Raw genomic sequence first — 18,201 nt, 5'->3', positions numbered from 1 at the left:
CATGGTTAAATGCGGTGGTTCACGCTTTCAGTTTTGCGCGAATGCCGCCATCTATCCACGGTTTCTGGTTAGGGTAGGTTTTAATAGTCACAGTGGGTACAACATCTCCTATGCACTTCCTTAAACTCACTCACCGAATCAGCGTATAAATCAATATTATTCTCTGAGGCTACCTCCGGGCATGTCCCAGTCCGCGTGATCAAAACAATCTTKAAGTGTGGATTACGATTGGTCAGACCAGTGTTGAATAGTTCTTATCACGGGTACGTCCTGTTTGAGTTTCTGCCAATAGGAAGGGAGGAGCAAAATGGAGTCTTRGTGAGATTTGCCRAAAGGAGGGCGGGGGAGGGCCTTTTATGCATCGTGGAAGTAGCAGGGATCCAGTTTTATGCCAGCGCTACAATCAATATGCTGATAGAATTTAGGTAGCCTTGTTCTCAAATTTAGTTTGTTAAAATCCCCAGCTACAATAAATGCCGCCTCAGGACATATGGTTTCCAGTTTGCATAAAGTCCAGTGAAGTTCCTTGAGGGCCGTCGTGGTATCGGCTTGAGGGGGGATATACACGGATGTGACAATAACCGAAGAGAATTCTCTTGTGCGATAATACGGTCAGCATTTGATTTTCAGGAATTCTAGGTCAGGTGAACAAAAGGACTTGAGTTCCTGTATGTTGTTACAATTACACCATGAGTAGTTAATCATGAAACATACATCTCCCGCCCTTCTTCTTCCTGGAGAGATGTTTACTCCTGTCKGCGCGATGCACTGGGAATCCCGGTGGCTGTACTGACTCTGACAACATATCACGATAGAGCCATGTTTCTGTGAAACAGAGTATGTTACAATCCCTGATGTCTCTCTGGAAAGCAACCCTTGCCCTAATTTTGTCTACCTTGTTATCTAGAGACTGGACATTAGCGAGTAATATACTCGGAAGCTTTGGGTGGTGTGCGAAAACTGCAAAATTCGCTATGGACTCATAGTGAGGCGGCCCTCTCTGTCGGCGCCATCTTGGTTAGTGCCTGGTATGGCAACTGCTCGTCCCCCGACCTCAAGGCACTACAGAGGGTAGTGCGTACGGCCCAGTACATCACTGTGGCCAAGCTTCCTGCCGTCCAGGACCTCTATACCAGGCGGTGTCAGAGAAAGGCCCAAAAATTGTCAAAGACTCCAACCACCCTGGACATAGACTGTTCTCTCTGCTACCGCACGACAAGCGGTACCGGAGCACCATGTCTAGGTCCAAAAGGCTTCTTAACAGCTGCTACCCCCAAGCCATAAGACTTCTGAACCGCTAATCAAATGGCTACCCCCCCCTCTTTAATGCTGCTGCTACTCTGTCATTATCTATGCATAGTCACTTTAATAACTCTACCTACATGTACATATTACCTCAACTAATTTTGTTACTTCTATTTATTTTTTCCCAATTTTTTTCTTTCTTAAAATTGCATTGTTGGTTAAGGGCTTGTAAGTAAGCATTTCACTGGAAGGTCTACAACTGTTGTATTCGACGCATGTGGCAAATAAAATTTGATTTGAGGTAGTCACCTGGAATGCATTTAAGTTAACAGGTGTGCCTTGTTAAAATTAAATTTGTGGAATTTCTTTCCTTCTTAATGCGTTTGAGCCAATCAGTTGTTTTGTGAAAGGTAAGGACGTATAAAGATAGCCCTACTTGGAAAAGACCAAGTCCAATTATGGCAAAACAGCTTAATAAGCAAAGATAGAGAACGACAGCATCATACTTAAGACCATGAAGCTCAGTCATCCGAAATGTAAGAACTTTGAACTTCTTCAAGTGTCAGTCGAACAAAACCAAAGCATCTATGATTAAACCTGGTCCCGTGAGGACCCGCCACAGAAAGGAAGACCAGAGTACTCTGCTCAAGGATAATCATAGAATAACGCACTGCTTAGATTCAGCCCAAATAATTCTCCAGATAACAGACATATCTCAACATCAACGAGACAGGAAATCTGTTCCTTGTTCTATGAGTCAAATTGAGATTAGTCCAACGCCGTGTCTTTGTGAGACGCAGCATAGGTGAACGGATGATCTCTGCATGTGTGGTTCCCACCGTGAAGCATGGAGGAGTGGTGCATGGTGTGGGGGCGCTTTGCTGGTGACACTGTAGATGATTATTGAATTCAAGGCACACTTAACCACATGGCTACCACAGCATTCTGCACGACCCACACCTGTGGATTAGTGACTATCATTTGTTTTTCAACAGGACAAGACTGTGTAAGTGCTATTTGACCAAGAAGGAGAGCGATGGAGTGTTGCATCAGATGACCTGGCATCCACAATCACTTGACCTAAACCCAATTGAGATGGTTTGGGATGAGTTGGACTGCAGAGTTAAGGAAAAGCAGCCAACAAGTGCTCAGCATGTTGGCTGCTGTATGTGGAAGCATATGTGGAACTCCTTCAAGACTGTTGGAAAAGCATTCCAGATGAAGCTGGTTGAGAGAATGCCAAGAGTGTGCAAAGCTGTCATCAGGGCAAAGGGTGGCTACTTTGAAGAATCTCAAAASAATCTCAAACAATCTCAAATTGACACTTTTTTGGTTACTACATGATTCCATGTGTGTTATTTCATAGTTTTGATGTCTTCACTATTATTCTACAATGTAGAAAATAGTAAAAAAGAAAAACCACTGAATCGGTAGGTTTGTCCAACCTTTTGACTGGTTCTGCATATAAAATGAATAAATATACAGTGAAAAACAAATAACGATCACTAAAATTAACATGGCTATATACAGGGAGTACCAGTACCGAATCGATGTGAAGGGGTACGAGGTAATTAAGGTTGCTTTGTACATATAGGTAGGAGTAAAGTGACTAGGCAACATGATAGATAATAGACAGTAGTAGCAGCGTATGTGGTGAGTGTGAAAGTGTGTGTGTGGCATTAGTATGCATGTGTTATGCGTATGTAGTGTGTGTGTGTTTCGCTGTCAGTGTAAGTATGTGTGAGTTTGTGGGTAGAGTCCAGTGTGTGTGCATAGAGTCAGTGCCTTCCTCTGACAGCACTTGGTATGGAGCTCCTGGATGGTAGGAAGCTCGGCCCCTGTGATGTACTGGGTGGTACTCACCACCGTAGCGCCTTGCCTTGCAGTTGCYGTACCAAGCGGTGATGCAGGCAGTCAAGATGCTCTCAATGGTGCAGCTGTAGAACTTTGAGGATCTGAAGGCCCATGCCAAATATTTTCAGCCTCCTGAGGGGGAAGAGGCACTGTTGTACCCTCTTCACAGCGATGTGGGTTTGTGTGCACCATGTTAATTCCTTAGTGATGTGGACACCGTGGAACATGGATCTCTTGACACGCTCCAATACGACCCCATCAATGTGGATGGGGGCGTGCTCGGCCCTCCGTTTCCTGTAGTCCATAATCAGCTCCTTTGTCTTGCTGACGTTGAAGTCCAGTGTAATGATTCCGTAAAACAGAGTATGCTACAGTCCCTTATGTCTCAATGAAAGGAGATCCTTGCCCTGAGCTTGGCTACATTATTGTAAATTATATTTTCTCCAATCTAACTGTATGAAATTGTTCAAAGAAAGATGGAGTTACTATTTATAACCAACCTAGAGGGAATGCAGTTCTAAATATACACAAATTGAACTATTTTCAGCGTATATTCATTCAAACTGTTCTGTTGCTATGCCTAAATGCCCTGCTATGGTGGACGGGGTCACGTTTTCAATTAAACGTTTCACCCTCTACTTCCTTTATGTGACACCACAGCTGTCGATCAGCAATTACAACAAAGCACTTCCGAGGACTTTGTAAAATTGATGGTGGGTCTAAATATACCTTCTCAAACGACTGCTTCCTGTCACGTCTGAATTAGACTGCAAGGCACATGTGTAAATTTCCCCTTACATCTTACAATTCATAATTTACCATCAAGAGCAATAACAATATGGGCGTTTCATGTGAAAATGACCTATTTCTGGTGAGAGGAAGGAAATTAAATGTATATGAATGCATGAGGTAGAATGACTGTGAATCACTATAAGCAGTAGCTGTGCCTGATTCAAGTCTGTGAATCATATTCTAGTACATCTTGGCCATAAATGGAATAATATTTTATTTTCAGTGAAAAACAATGGCTACCGAAAGAGAGAGCGATAGCGATGGAAACAGGGGGAGAGAAAGTGATAAACAAAGAAGGAAAGAAAGAACGAACGAAGGAACAAACGATAGAGGGAAGGAGGRAGGTGGAGGGAGAGAGCTGATGGGACAGACATGGTTATTTCTCTCGTTATGGTGAGCGACAGGCTTGAAACAAAGTCTCTATTTAAACAGCTCTCCAAAGGCACTCAACTACTTGGTTGATGTTTTCTCTTACCTTTCCTCCTATTTGTTACACTGCCACTTCCTCCTTCTCAACCGGATGGAAAATTACTGAGGATGGTAGCGGACTATATTGTCACTCCTATTTCCCATTAATTCTAAGCCTACAGGAAAGTGTGTGCCCTCGGACCGGGAGGAAAGCAAACACTGGGTGTAAAGGGTCCATATCAGGGGATATCTTTACAGGACAAGTTTTTGATATTCTAGAGAATACAGAYCATTTCCAATGCATATTTTGAGTTTTGTGGATATGCACCTTATCCTGACAAATTCTGAATCCAGATGTATCTTTTACTCCGAATATCACATCTTGACATTTCCTATGGCCAGATATAGACTCATTCAATATCCTGAGATATGACATCCTATTTTCTCTCTTCATGTATGGATTTTACATGACTGGGAATACAGATACAGTGCATTCGGAAGTATTCAAACCCCTTGAATTTTTACATATTGTTATGTTACAGCCTTATTCTAAAATSGATTACATTGTTTTTTCCCCTCATCAATCGACACACAATACCCTATAATGACAAAGCAAAAACAGGTTTAGACATTTTTGCAAATGTATTCAGACCCTTTACTCAGTACTTTGTTGAAGCACCTTTGGCAACGATTACAGGCTTGAGTCTTCTTGGGTATGACGCTACAAGCTTTGCACACCTGTAATTGGGGAGTTTCTCCCATTCTTCTCTGCAGATCTTCTCAAGCTCTGTCAGGTTGAATGGGGAGCGTTGCTGCACAGCTATTATCAGGTCTCTCCAGAGATGTTCGATCAGGTTCAAGTCCGGGCTCTGGCTGGGCCACTCAATGATATTCAGAGACTTGTCCTGAATCCACTTCTGCGTTGTCTTGGCTGAGTGCTTAGGGYCATTGTCCTGTTGGAAAGTGAACCTTCACCCCAGTCATATCCAGAGTGCTCTGGAGCAGGGTTTCATCAAGGATCTCTCTGTACTTTTCTCTGTTCATCTTTCCCTCAGTCCTAACTAGTTTCCCAGTCCTTGTCGCTGAAAAACATCCCCACGGCATGATGCTGCAACCACCATGCTTCACTGTAGGGATGGTGCCAGGTTCCCTCCAGTTGTGAAGCTTGGTATTCAGGCCAAAGAGTTCAATCTTGGTTTCATCAGACCAGAGTATATTGTTACTCATGGTCTAGTCCTTAGGAAACTTTTCAGTATTTGTTTTATTATGTATTATTTCTTACATTGTCAGCCCAGAAAATCTTAAGTGTTATTACATACAGCCGGGAAGAACTGATTCCTGAGGCTGACCCAAAACAACGCCGCCGGAGGAGAGGGAGTTGGAGCGGTCTTCTAGTCAGACTTCGGAGGCGCACACCAGCCACCGCTTCCGAGTATATTACTCGCTGATGACCATGTCCCTAGATAACAAAGTTGACGAAATCAGGGTAAGGGTTGCTTTCCAGAGAGACATCAGGGATTGTAACATACTCTGTTTCACGGAAACATGTATATGATTATGGGCTTAAAAAAGACACCTGTACCATGTCAAATATAGAGTTTAAATGTATTCAATATTACACTTCATATACATCACAGAAGACTTCAATTTAAAAATAAAAAAAATTGACATAGAAACACCCTAGTAATTTTTTGTTGTTGTATGTTTATTAATTATGAAATTGTGATAAATATGAATAACATTCCAYCCATGAGACCACTAGAGGGCTCTTTGGTCATTCGACTGCAGGAGAGGGCTACATAAACAACATTTATTYTTAGCAAAGATTTGCCTACATTTGCAATTTTGTGATGGGAGCTCTGGATTTGCTGTGCTGCATATTTTAAACAGAAAAAGATGTGCTTTGGAAATAGCAACTTGGATTAAATATGATGACGTTCGCCTTTCTGTGCTTTGTATAGCCTCCWACTGAATATGGTGCAAATGTATGCTCAGATATGTCACCATCATATGTGCAGAAGCATAATGATTTTCGGCACCTGAACAGGTAAAATCATTTGGTCACGGGGCATTTAATGAGTTGGATTTAGCCCATTTTCGATCAGACATGCGAGGATGAATATTACATATCATTTAAGGATATCTATTGAAGAAATTCAGTATTAAAAAAAATCATATACATAAATGATCAGGTAATGACTACAGATATGATACATTTCTGAAAATATGTAAGCGGGTGCACGCGCATCAGGTGCGTGTCTTGAACATATCTCCCCTCAGATATCTCTCTGGACTCATACGGTAGCAGGGAGATTTCTGAAGTCCAGAGTGGACGCATGTAGAAACTGTCCCATTAAGGAGAATATCCTAGCTCTGTATATGAAAGTAAGGACATGAGTGTCTGGAGCATGTCTACTCCTTACAKCTATCTATATATTTCCGAATATCTAACATGTTATTAAATATATCCCCTGATAAGACCGTTTGAGCCCAGTGAAAAGTAATTACACAACCAAAAAATAGCAAAGAGCCCTTTACTCGTTCAAACAGCCGACCAAAGCAGCCTGCTACCAACCTTTAGTAAACTTTTTAACCAGATACAATGCTATTTCACAGTAAATGTGTTAACTGACTTTCAGCACACTGACAAGGTAAAAATCTGTCATTCTGCCCCTGAACAAGGCACTGTTCCTAGGCCGTCACTGTAAATAAGAATTTGTTCTTAACTGACATGCCTAGTTAAATAAAGGTTAAATAAATGTTAAATATATATAAATGGGTTGGTTGATTAGCAACAAAACTGACGCGTGCGCAACTACGGGGAAAAACAGACGGATGGCTCAGATTGTTTTTTAACATGTAAACTATATTTAGTCTWCAATGTTTTTTGAAAACATAACTAAAGTTCCACAATGAGCACTCAAATACATATTTACAGCTGTTGGTTAGCTAGCTAGCTAGCAGATGTTAGCCATAATAGCATAGATGCAAAATCAGTCAAAACACCTCAAAACGAGACATGGTATCAAGAACAAGATCAAATGAGCTGCAATGAGCCACTTACGATTCCCCACATGGAAGTTTCTTGTCATTGTTGCTAACTATCTGGCCGCTTTGAAGCGTGCACATCGTTTTCATGACATTGTCAGCTAACTCAACATGTACGCCACTGACACAAATGACTGATGATTGGCTGAAAGAATTGGCTAAAATAAGAAGATTGTGGAAGCAGTTATGTTAGACTTCAGTGCAGCTTTTGACATTTTCGATCATAGTCTGCTGAAAAAACCTTGTGTTATGGCTTCACATCCTCTGCCATATTGTGGATCGAGAGTTACCTATCTAACAGAACACAGAGAGTGTTCTTTAATGGAAGCCTCTCCAACATAATCCAGGTAGAAKCAGGAAYTCCTAAAGTAAACCAGGTAGAGTCTTGGCCCCTTACTTTGTTCATTTTTTACTAATGACCTACCACTAGTGTTGAGTAAAGCCTGTGTGTCTATGTACACTGATGACTCAACATTATACACGTCAGCTACCACAGCAAGTAAAATCACTGCAACACTTAACAAAGAGCTGTAGTCAGTTTTAGAATGGGTGGCTAGTATTACGGTAGTCCTAAACATATCAAAAACTAAAAGCATAGTATTTGGGACAAATGATTTGCTAAACCTTAATCCTCATTGTTACCGGCTTATGTTTTCAAGGTTGGTTCTATTCAGGTGTGGACACACACTGATTGGAATCATTCTCATTGGTCAGGATGTGTTGCACCTGTCGCCTCATTAGTCAGTCGTTAGTCTCACCTGTTGAGGAGACTAAACTGCTTAGTGTAACACAAGATTGTAAACTGACATAGTCAAAACATTTTTTATGTAACAGTAACTAAGATGGGAAGAGGTCTGTCTGCTAACCATGTGTATGTGTGACAAATAACAATTGATTTGATTAGAAGATGTCTGTCTGTCTGTCTGTCTGTCTGTCTGTCTGTCTGTCTGTCTGTCTTCCATGTTAATGAGGTCTGTAGTAACAAACTGTTTGTCTGCATCCGTCCACCCTCCTGGTCGATGTGTCAGAGTGACCCCTGGGCTCCGGCTCTTCTGCTGTCTGGTCTGGTTTCTAACAGAACTGTGCTGTATCCGTCTCTTATACACATCTAGATGTGTATAAGAGACAGGTCTGTCTGTCTGTCTGTCTGTCTTCCATGTTAATGAGGTCTGTAGTAACAAACTGTTTGTCTGCATCCGTCCACCCATCCACCCTCCTGGTCGATGTGTCAGAGTGACCCCTGGGCTCCGGCTCTTCTGCTGTCTGGTCTGGTTTCTAACAGAACTGTGCTGTATCCTCTCCTCTCTTCCTCTAGTCAGGCAACAACTCTCATTTAATAGAGCCTAAAAAAAGCCTCAAATATGAAGTTACCTGAGGATGTTGAAAGGTTCATCAAGCGTGTTTAAGACCTTCCGGACCTTTCTTAAATGTAGAAAGGCGAGTATGTAAGTCTGAGTATGTAACTACTGTAATAGTAGAAAAATAACGAGCCTTGAATAGTTACAAGCTTTTCAAAGCTTTCCACCAGGTTGTTCTCCATATGTCGAGCAGAGTTGTTTCTATAGCACATCAATAACATCTAACACAAGCCCCTATTTCYTTATCTTGGTCCTTGAAGAACAATTTTAGTGTAAAGATGAGTCACAGAGGGAGTGAGACACTACACAACACCAAGATCACTCTTCTTTTGGCTGCTTTCATTGTTTTATTGTAACCACAGATAACTGCCGCCAAGGGCAACAATGGGTTGCCATTAGAGACTGAAGGCACAGTGGGCTATCAGAGTGGAGGAAAAAAACAACAATAAAGCCTAACAAGCTTGGAATGGCTTTGAATATAAATTAAGGGAGAAGGTAATAAGCTAAAAACAAAAGAAAGATGTAGTGTGTGTGTGTGTGTCTTCGCTCTGTGTTTTAGGACCTCACTCTCAGCTGTCACAGGCAGGTAGCTTGCCACTGTTCTGGAGGCAGTGTGTGTCCGGGGGGGAGGGGTCTAAAAGCAGCACGGTGGGTTGGTTGGGGGAGCGGGCCGCTGTGAAAGCTTTTCCATGTTCAGTCACCAAGCCTTGCTCGACCTCGACTAGCCTTGCTCCCCAGGCTGGATGGATGGATGGAGCTCTCTCTCTCTCTCTTTCTCTCTGCTCATAAGCACATGAGCACTGACTCCTCCAGTCCATCCACTGACTGCCTGGTGAGGTCTCTGCAGACGCCTCCAGAGGTTGCCTGGTTGCCCAAACTCCTTGCTCTAGCCAAACGCTGCGTCACGCCCATGSACGTTAGTTTCTTCTCCTCAATGAGCCTGGATCTGAGTACCACCAGACTATTTCCAGAAACCGATGGGTTTCATACGTGGGTAAAGCAGCGTTTAGAAAATGTGTCATTGGTGGGACCTCCCGAGTGGCGCGTAACTATAGACCYGGGTTCAATCCCAGGCTGTGTTGCAGCCGGCCGCGACTGGGAACCCCATGAGGCGGCGCACAATTGGCCCAGCGTCATCCGGGTTAKGGGAGGGTTTAGCCRGCCGKGATGTCCTTGTCCCATCTCACTCTAGCCACTCCTTGTGGCGGGCCGGGCGCATGCACGCTGACTTCGGTCGCCAGTTGTACTGTGTTTCCTCTGACACATTGCTGCGGCTGGCTTTCGGGTTAAGCGAGCAGTGTGTCAAAAAGCAGTGCGGCTTGGCAGTGTCGTGTTTTGGAGGACGCATGGCTCTCGACCTTTGCTTCTCCCGAGTCCGTACGGGAGTTGCAGTGATGGGACAAGACTGTAACCATTGGATATCACAAAAAAGGGTGTAAAAAAGAATGCATCATTGGCTTTGATACTCTGATTGGTTAGAGATGATCAAATCGCTGATGTTTTGTGCAACATCCCTAATTTTGACGTCACCACAAATTACTTCAACTATGGCGTCTCAGACTGAATTATGTAGTGAACTTAGAGCAGCGGAAGAATTCAGTTTGAGTCGTCAGGCAACTCCAGAGGTAGCTCCAGCTATTTGTTGAGGGCACAATGGGCACGTGAGGACAGGAGCTGTCACAAGCCTGACGGGGCTGGAGACAGAGTGGAAAGGAGGGGAAGACTCTCAGAGGGGAAAGGAGGAGAGAAACAGATGCAGAGGTGGTGACAAAAGCCTTGTCACCTGRGGCACCCTCTCTGGGAATCTGTTTGAGTGTTTGTGTGTGAATTAAAATCAACGTTGATGATTAACTGTTGGGAAGGAAGGAGCCAAAAATTAACAGAGGCCTGAGCTCCACATCATCATCATTACTGTTTTCTCTCATTCTGTGATTAGATTGACAAAATCACTCTGCACCACAACTATTTGTTTGTCACTAATTAGGCKTTAAGCATTCTGTTCTAAACTGTTCTATTAAACAGAAAATACATTCTCACAATTCCATGTCCCCTGCTACTCACTATTGCTAGATCTACAGAACAGAAAATTGCAGATTCTACAGAGAAAACCTAGTGAAGGCAAAGCCCAGCCTAGTGAAGGTAATGAAATGGTTGAGAGCTCTGGCCATATCATTACTAGGGTACATGGTCATCAGAGCTGGTCTACTGCAGAGAGCAGATGGAGTGATAAGAGATCATGGTTATTATGCTCATAACAYCAGCCAGCTTTCTAGCCTTCCCTTCAGCCGTCCTCAGCATCAAAAAAACAGGACAGAACAGCACCTTGAGAAAAGTAATTTACTTTAAGACAGGCAGTAAAAGGGTACGCCTCATAAAGGTCCTTTATGTGCAATCAATACCTGCACCAATGAGTAGGCAGCGGCTCAGCTCAGCAGATCTCGGTTTCTGTTCTGTCTGCCCTGTCTGAGAGCCTAAAGACAGTCTCAAACTTTAAGGCCCTGTTTTTTTATCAGCTTTCCATGTTGTCTTGTCCTGACAGCTATTCTCTATGTACGACAGGCTGAGAGCAAAGCATCTGTTGTATAGATCAAGGATACGGAGTGTTAAGCTGCTACATGAGCATGTCAACGCCGTTTCAACCTCTCCCCATGATGCTTACATATACACCACCGCAGATGGAAATATATACGAAAACAGATTACAAATGATAGACATCAATATAGGATGAGTTTGATGCATAGTGGTAAATCTACAGTATAATGCTTGATGCACTATAATGCACAGTGCATCAGTGTTTGTGTGCTATTGTCATTTGAAAGTGAGAAAGTTTAAAGCCCTGTAAAAGAAAATGCCATACTGAATAATATCTGGTGTGATGCAGACAGTCATTCCCATAGTGCTGCGACTGCAGTTAAAATCCTCCAATGGCACATTGGAACAGATTACTATTTTATTAGTCACCACAGAACAGAACACATAGGTAATGAAGGAGGATGAACAGGGGAAATGGGGAAACTAAGAGCCATGTATTTATGGAAAACGGTTCTGGAGAAACTGAAGGTGGGTGCTTTTTGTGAATAGTTTCAAGTTTTAATGTCACAAGTACAGCGAAATGCCTTTCTTGCAAGCTCCAAATAACCCAGCTGGAGTATACTGAAAATATCTCAGTAATATCACATGCCATTTTTACTGTCAGAGTAAATAAAGACAGTCACCAAGTACAGACAGGGCCCGGTCAACACTTAAAATGGACAACAGTCTCATTTGATTGTCTCAGTCAAATGTATTCCAATTGAACACAAGACATTGTTTTTATTTTAAACAAGGATGCAGATGACTTAATGGACTCTTTCTGGTATGTCTAGAAAATGAAATAAACTCTGGCACCAAAGCGATGATAACACTGAAAGTATCCTCTTAAGATTTTATTTTCAGCAAGAGTGACTACTTTAAAGTAGTCTTGAGTGACTACTTTAACACTTATTTTTCTTAAAACATMTTAAAGCATTGTTGGTTAAGGGCTTGTAAGTAAGCATTTCACTGCAAGGTCTACACTTGTTGTATTCGGCGCATGTGACAATAACATTTGATTTAAAAAATCATATTTGATCCTTTGAAATACAAATCAAATCTATCTAAACAACTCCACACTTCACCTCTTCCCTCATACTTTCTATTCTGTAGTCTTGATGCAGTGTTTAAGTCAGAGGACTGCCGACTAGACAAAGGAAGTCTTACCTGTCTCACAGCTCTTCCCTGTGAAGCCTAGCTGGCAGATGCAGTTATTAGGGGAGATGCAGGTTCCTCCATTCTGGCACAGGCCATCACACATCGCTAGAGGAAGAACACAGACAAAGTCAGTAGTCAGTATTCAACATTAATTTAGCTCGATTAACATTTGAATTAGGCCTAGAAAAAAAGGGTTACAAAAAGGTAAAAAAAAGGATAACCCTTGTTGGTTCCAGGTAGAACACTTTGGGTTCCAGGTAAAACCATTTTGTGTTCCATGTAGAACCCTCTGTAGAAAGAGTTCTACCTGGAACCAAAAGTGTTCTACCTGGAACCAAAAAGGGTTATCCTATGGGGAMAGCCAAATAACCCTTTAAGGTTCTAGATAGAAAAAAAGGTGCTAAGTKTACTGTCCATGGGGTCATTTTGCAATGTGATTACATTTTTCAAACTCATWCCGCTTTTTTGATTAATTTATTTCAATGAGATACATTTTATATATATTTTAGAATTCATCCACTACTTGTTGGATGGTTAGTAATGGTCTATCCATTAGGGAAGGGGTACTAGAATGAAAAAGGACCCTATCTGTACTGTATCTGTGTGGGTCTGGTCAGTAGGATCTCACCTTTGCAGATGGTACCGTTGCCAGTGTATCCCGGCTTACAAGAGCAGCTGTGTCCCCCCACCGTATTGAAACAGAGGGCATTCTGGGCGCAGCTGTGCAGTCCGCTCACACACTCATCATGCTCTGGAACAGCAAAACAAACACAGTTCAATCATTCCATAACAGCACCTTTAAGACCTGAACTAAACTTCACCTTACACAGGTCAATCATTCCATAACAGCCACCTTTAAGACCTGAACTAAACTTCACTTACACAGGTCAATCATACCATAACACCTTTAAGGACTTGAACTAAACTTCACTTACAGCACCCCCCCCCCCCCCCCCCCCCCCCCCCCCCCCCCCCCCCCCCCCCCCCCCCCCCCCCCCCCCCCCCCCCCCCCCCCCCCCCCCCCCCCCCCCCCCCCCCCCCCCCCCCCCCCCCCCCCCCCCCCCCCCCCCCCCTGCGTCAATCATTCCATAACACTTTAAGACTTGAAACTAAACTTCACCTTACACAGGTCAATCATACCATAACAGCACCTTTAAGACCTGAACTAAACTTCACCTACACAGGTCAATCATTCCATAACAGCACCTTTAAGAACTGAACTAAACTTCATCTTACATAGGTCAATCATTCCATAACACCTTTAAGACTTGAACTAAACTTCACCTTACACAGGTCAATCATTCCATAACAGCACCTTTAAGACCTAAACAAAACGTTTCCTTACACAGGTCAATCACACCTTAACCGCAGGAAGCAGAGAGAGGCAGACACACACTATCATCAGTACCAAGCCGAACACAGGGAGATCTTTATCCCACAGACACACAGGAATAAATCTATTCTGTGTGGACTGTTCCAGAGGGTTYCATTTTATTGGTCGCATACACATATTTAGCAGATGTTATTGTGGGTGTAGAGAACTACTACTTCGTGATAAGTATTTGCTTACTGTGTACAACTTAAGGCAGTTGGTTACTAAACTTTTGGTGTTGCGTTGTGATCTTCCAAAAACGACTGGAAACTTACTGTGTACCTTTATAGAAGCAAAACAAAACTTCAGTTATGACTCAGTATCTAGAATGACACAAAGTCAGGTCTCAAAGGACCCAAACCTGTCATTGGTTATCAAACTATCCAACTCCTTTTGGCAGAGAGAATGTTCTAGTCCTGATTGAGTCTGCTCTGCACTGAGCACTGAGATGACATGACACTATTACACCAGTAATAGTTGACCACTTCTATCAATAATACCAGATGAAAAACTATGGTGCATAACATTGTATTGCTTATCTCTGGGTAACACTTCTTCCATTTGTTTGTGGATTTCTGGGCCATCCAAAGCCTGGCATCAAGTCCTCTTTGCTGTGGTCACACATGTTCATACACCAACTGACTAGCTCTCAGGAGTCTTACTAAACAATAACAATAAAGTACAGTATTAATATATTGTGCTTTTCTCCTAATTAGTGGAAGTATTTCTTCTGTAGTTGTTGGACTTCTATTGTGTAATACAGCAAAAACCAAACGGCCCTCAAACTGAACGTCTTACTATCTGAGAACAAGAACGTATCTGAATGAGAATGCGTGCCACGGGAGAGACCTAAGCTACATCCATTTCATTGTCATCATCCCATCCATTACATTTCCTGAACAGTATCAGGCTCAAACAAATTGAAAGTGATGTGGTGTTGAGCTTCTCCTTTGAGGGTATAATGTCTATATTACAGAGTCAAGAACATGGAGGAACACCGGTCCTGCTGCTCTATCACACCTGCTGATGTCCTGCATTAAAACCTGCTCTGAGTCCCCACTGAGGCAGCATATAGGATAAGTCCCAAATGGCACCCGTTTCCCTACAAAGTGCACTACTTTTGACCAGAACCCTATGGGTCCTGGTCAAAAGTAGTGCACTTTATAGGGAACAGGGTGTCGTATGAGATGCAGATAGCATATAAAACTAACAGAAGGGGAGAGTAAAAACAGAGAGGAGATTTGCCCAAGGTCACATCTGTCTATGCCTGCCGGGCAGGGGAGTTGTATGCCATCACTCTGAATCGACAGGATGGAGAAATTGGCAGACTAGGTGCATGTGTGTGTGTGTCTGCGACGAGGTTATCCTTCCTGTGTGTGTGTGTGTGTGTGTGTGTGTGTGTGTGTGTGTGTGTGTGTGTGTGTGTGTGTGTGTGAGGGCGGAGGTGGATATGAAGTGGGGGAGGGGATGAGGGGGATTGGAGTTGACAGGGAGGGCGGAGTGTGGATATGAAAGGAGGGCGGAAGTGTGATATGAAGTGAGGGCGGAGGTGGATATGAAAGGAGGGCGGAGGTGGATATGAAGGGAGGGCGGGCATGGGGATTAAGTGAGGGCGGGGTGGATATGAAGTGGAGGGCGGGGGTGATATGAAAGGTAGGCGGGGGTGGATATTAGGGAGGGCGGAGGTGGATTGAGGAGGGAGGTGGTTGAGGGAGGGCGAGTGGATATGAAGGAGGGCGGAAGTGGATATGAAGGAGGGCGGAGGTGGATATGCAGAAGGGAGGGCGGAGGTGGAATATGAAGGGAGGGCGGAGGTGGATATGAAGGGAGGGCGGAGGTGGATATGAGGGAGGGCGGAGGTGGATATGAAGGGAGGGCGGAGGTGGTGATGAAGGGAGGGGCGGAGGTGGTGATGAAGGGAGGGCGGAGGGGATATGAAGTGAGGCAGAGGTGGTAGGGAGGGGAGAGGTGGATTATGAAGTGAGGCGGAGGTGGATATGAAGGAGGGCGGAGGTGGATATGAAGGGAGGGCGGAGGTGGATATGAAGGGAGGGGCGGAGGTGGATATGAAGGGGGGGCGGAGGTGGATATGAGGGAGGGCGGAGGTGGACATGAAGGGAGGGCGGAGGTGGATATGAAGGGAGGGCGAGGTGGATTGAGGAGGGCGAGGTGGATATGAAGGGAGGGCTGAGGTGGATATGAAGGGAGGGCTGAGGTGGTATGAAGGGAGGGCTGAGGTGGATATGAAGGGAGGGCTGAGGTGGGATATGAAGGGAGGGCGAGGTGGATATGAAGGGAGGGCTGAGGTGGATATGAAGGGAGGGCTGAGGTGGATATGAAGGGAGGGCTGAGGTGGATATGAAGGGAGGGCTGAGGTGGATATGAAGGGAGGGCTGAGGTGGATATGAAGGGAGGTGAGGTGGATATGAAGGTAGGGCGGAGGTGGATATGAAGGGAGGGCTGAGGGTATATGAAGGGAGGGCTGAGGTGGAATGAAGGGAGGGCTGAGGTGGATATGAAGGGAAGGGCTGAGGTGGATATGAAGGGGAGGGCTGAGGTGGATATGAAGGGAGGGCTGGAGGTGGATATGAAGGGAGGGCGTGAGGTGGATATGAAAGGGAGGGCGGAGGTGGATATGAGGAGGGCGGAGGTGGATATGAAGGGGGGCGAGGTGGATATGAAGGGAGGCGGAGGTGGGGATTGAAGGAGGGCGGGGAATGAAAGGGAGGGCGGGGTGGGATGAGGAGGGCGGAGGTGGATGAAGGGAGGGCGGAGGTGGGGATGAGGAGGGGAGTGGGAGAAGGGAGGGCGGAGGGTGGATGATGAAGGGAGGGCGGAGGTGGATATGAAGGGAGGCTGAGGTGGATATGAAGGGAGGGCTGAGGTGGATGAAGGAGGGCTGAGGTGGATGATGAGGGAGGGCTGGAGGTGGAATATGAAGGGAGGGCTGAGGTGGATATGAAGGGAGGGCTGAGGTGGGGATGAGGGAGGGCGGAGGTGGGATGAAAGGGAGGGCGGGGGTGCGATATGAAGGGAGGGCGGGGGTGGATATGAAGGGAGGCGGGGGTGGGGGAATGAATGGGGAGGCGGAGGTGGGATGAAGGGAGGGCGGAGGTGGGATGAAGGGAAGGGGGAGGGGGGATGAAGGGAGGGCGGAGGTGGGGAATGAAGGGGGGGAAGGTGGGGGATGAGAAAAGTGGGGGAAGGGCGAGGTGGGGATGAAGGGAGGGGCTGAGGTGGGGATGAAGGGAGGGCTGGAGGTGGGGGATGAAGGGAGGGCGGAGGTGGATAGAAGGGAGGGCGTGAGGTGGGATGATGAGGGGAGGGCGAGGTGGATGATGAGGGAGGGCGGAGGTGGGGATGAGGAGGGCGGGTGGATGAAGGGGGCGGGTGGGGATTTGAAGTGATGGGGGGGGCATGGGATGAAGGAGGGCGGGCTGGGATGAAGGGAGGGCGAGGTGGATATGAATAGGGAGGCGGGTGGATATGAAGGGAGGCGGAGGTGGGGATGAAGGAGGGCTGAGGTGGGATAAGGGAGGGCGGAGGTGGGATGAGGGAGGGGGAGGTGGGATGAGGAGGCGGGAGTGGGGATGAAGGGGGGCGAGGTGGGGATGAAGGAGGGCTGAGGTGGGGATGAAGGGGGGCTAGAGGTGGGATGAAGGGAGGGCGGAGGTGGATATGAAGGGAGGGCGAAGGTGGATATGAGGGGAGGCGGAGGTGGATAATGAGGGGAGGGCGGAGGTGGGGGATGATGAGGGAGGGCGGGGGTGGGGAGAGTGAAGGGAGAGGGCGGGGGTGGGGATGAAGTGAGGGCGGGGTGGGATTAATGAGGGCGGGGCTGGGGATAGAAGGGAGGGCGGAGGGTGGATATGAAGGGAGGTCGGAGGTGGATATGAAGGGAGGTCGGAAGGTGGGGATGAAGGGAGGGCTGAGGTGGGGATGAAGGAGAGGGGAGGTGGGGATGAAGGGAGGGGGAGGTGGGGATGAAGGGGAGGGCGGAGGTGGGGATGAGGGAGGGGGGGGCGGAGGTGGGGATGAACGGGAGGGGGTGGGTTGAGGCGGATGGATGAAGGGGTGGGATGAAGAGGGCGGATGGGTAGTGGCGGAGTGGATTGAAGTGAGGGGAGGGATGAAGAGGCGGAGTGGATGAGGAGATGGATTGAAGGGGGAGGCGAGGCAATGAAGGGAGTGGGATATGAAGGGCGAGGTGGATACGAGGCGATGGTGGGGATGGGGCGGGTCATGAGGAGCGGGTGCGATGAAGGAGCGGGGGTGGGCATAATGGAGGCAGGGGGAGAGTGGGCGGGTGGATATGAAGGGAGGCCGGACGTGGTGGATGAATAGTGCAGTGCTGAGGTGGGGATGAAGGGAGGGCTGGAGGTGGGGATGAAGGAG

At 46.0% G+C, this 18,201-nt stretch overlaps 1 protein-coding gene across 1 annotated transcript in view; it reads right to left on the bottom strand.

Annotated features, from left to right (window-relative positions):
- The window catches only part of LOC111952863 (protein kinase C-binding protein NELL2a-like), a 94,330-nt gene that overhangs the window by 21,799 nt on the left and 54,330 nt on the right, over nt 1–18,201 (bottom strand). Inside the window, exons 14-15 of the mRNA XM_023971821.2 lie at nt 13,063–13,185; nt 12,444–12,539 (exon numbers count right to left, since the gene is read on the bottom strand). Coding sequence (XP_023827589.1) covers nt 12,444–12,539; nt 13,063–13,185 — 219 coding nt within the window. The remainder of the gene's footprint in view (nt 1–12,443; nt 12,540–13,062; nt 13,186–18,201) is intronic.

The sequence above is a fragment of the Salvelinus sp. IW2-2015 genome, linkage group LG26 (genome assembly GCF_002910315.2).
Source record: "Salvelinus sp. IW2-2015 linkage group LG26, ASM291031v2, whole genome shotgun sequence".
In the NCBI taxonomy this organism is placed as follows: Eukaryota; Metazoa; Chordata; class Actinopteri; order Salmoniformes; family Salmonidae; genus Salvelinus; species Salvelinus sp. IW2-2015.
The sequence above is the reverse complement of the archived record's forward strand: the minus strand, read 5'-3'. Positions and strand labels throughout refer to the sequence as shown.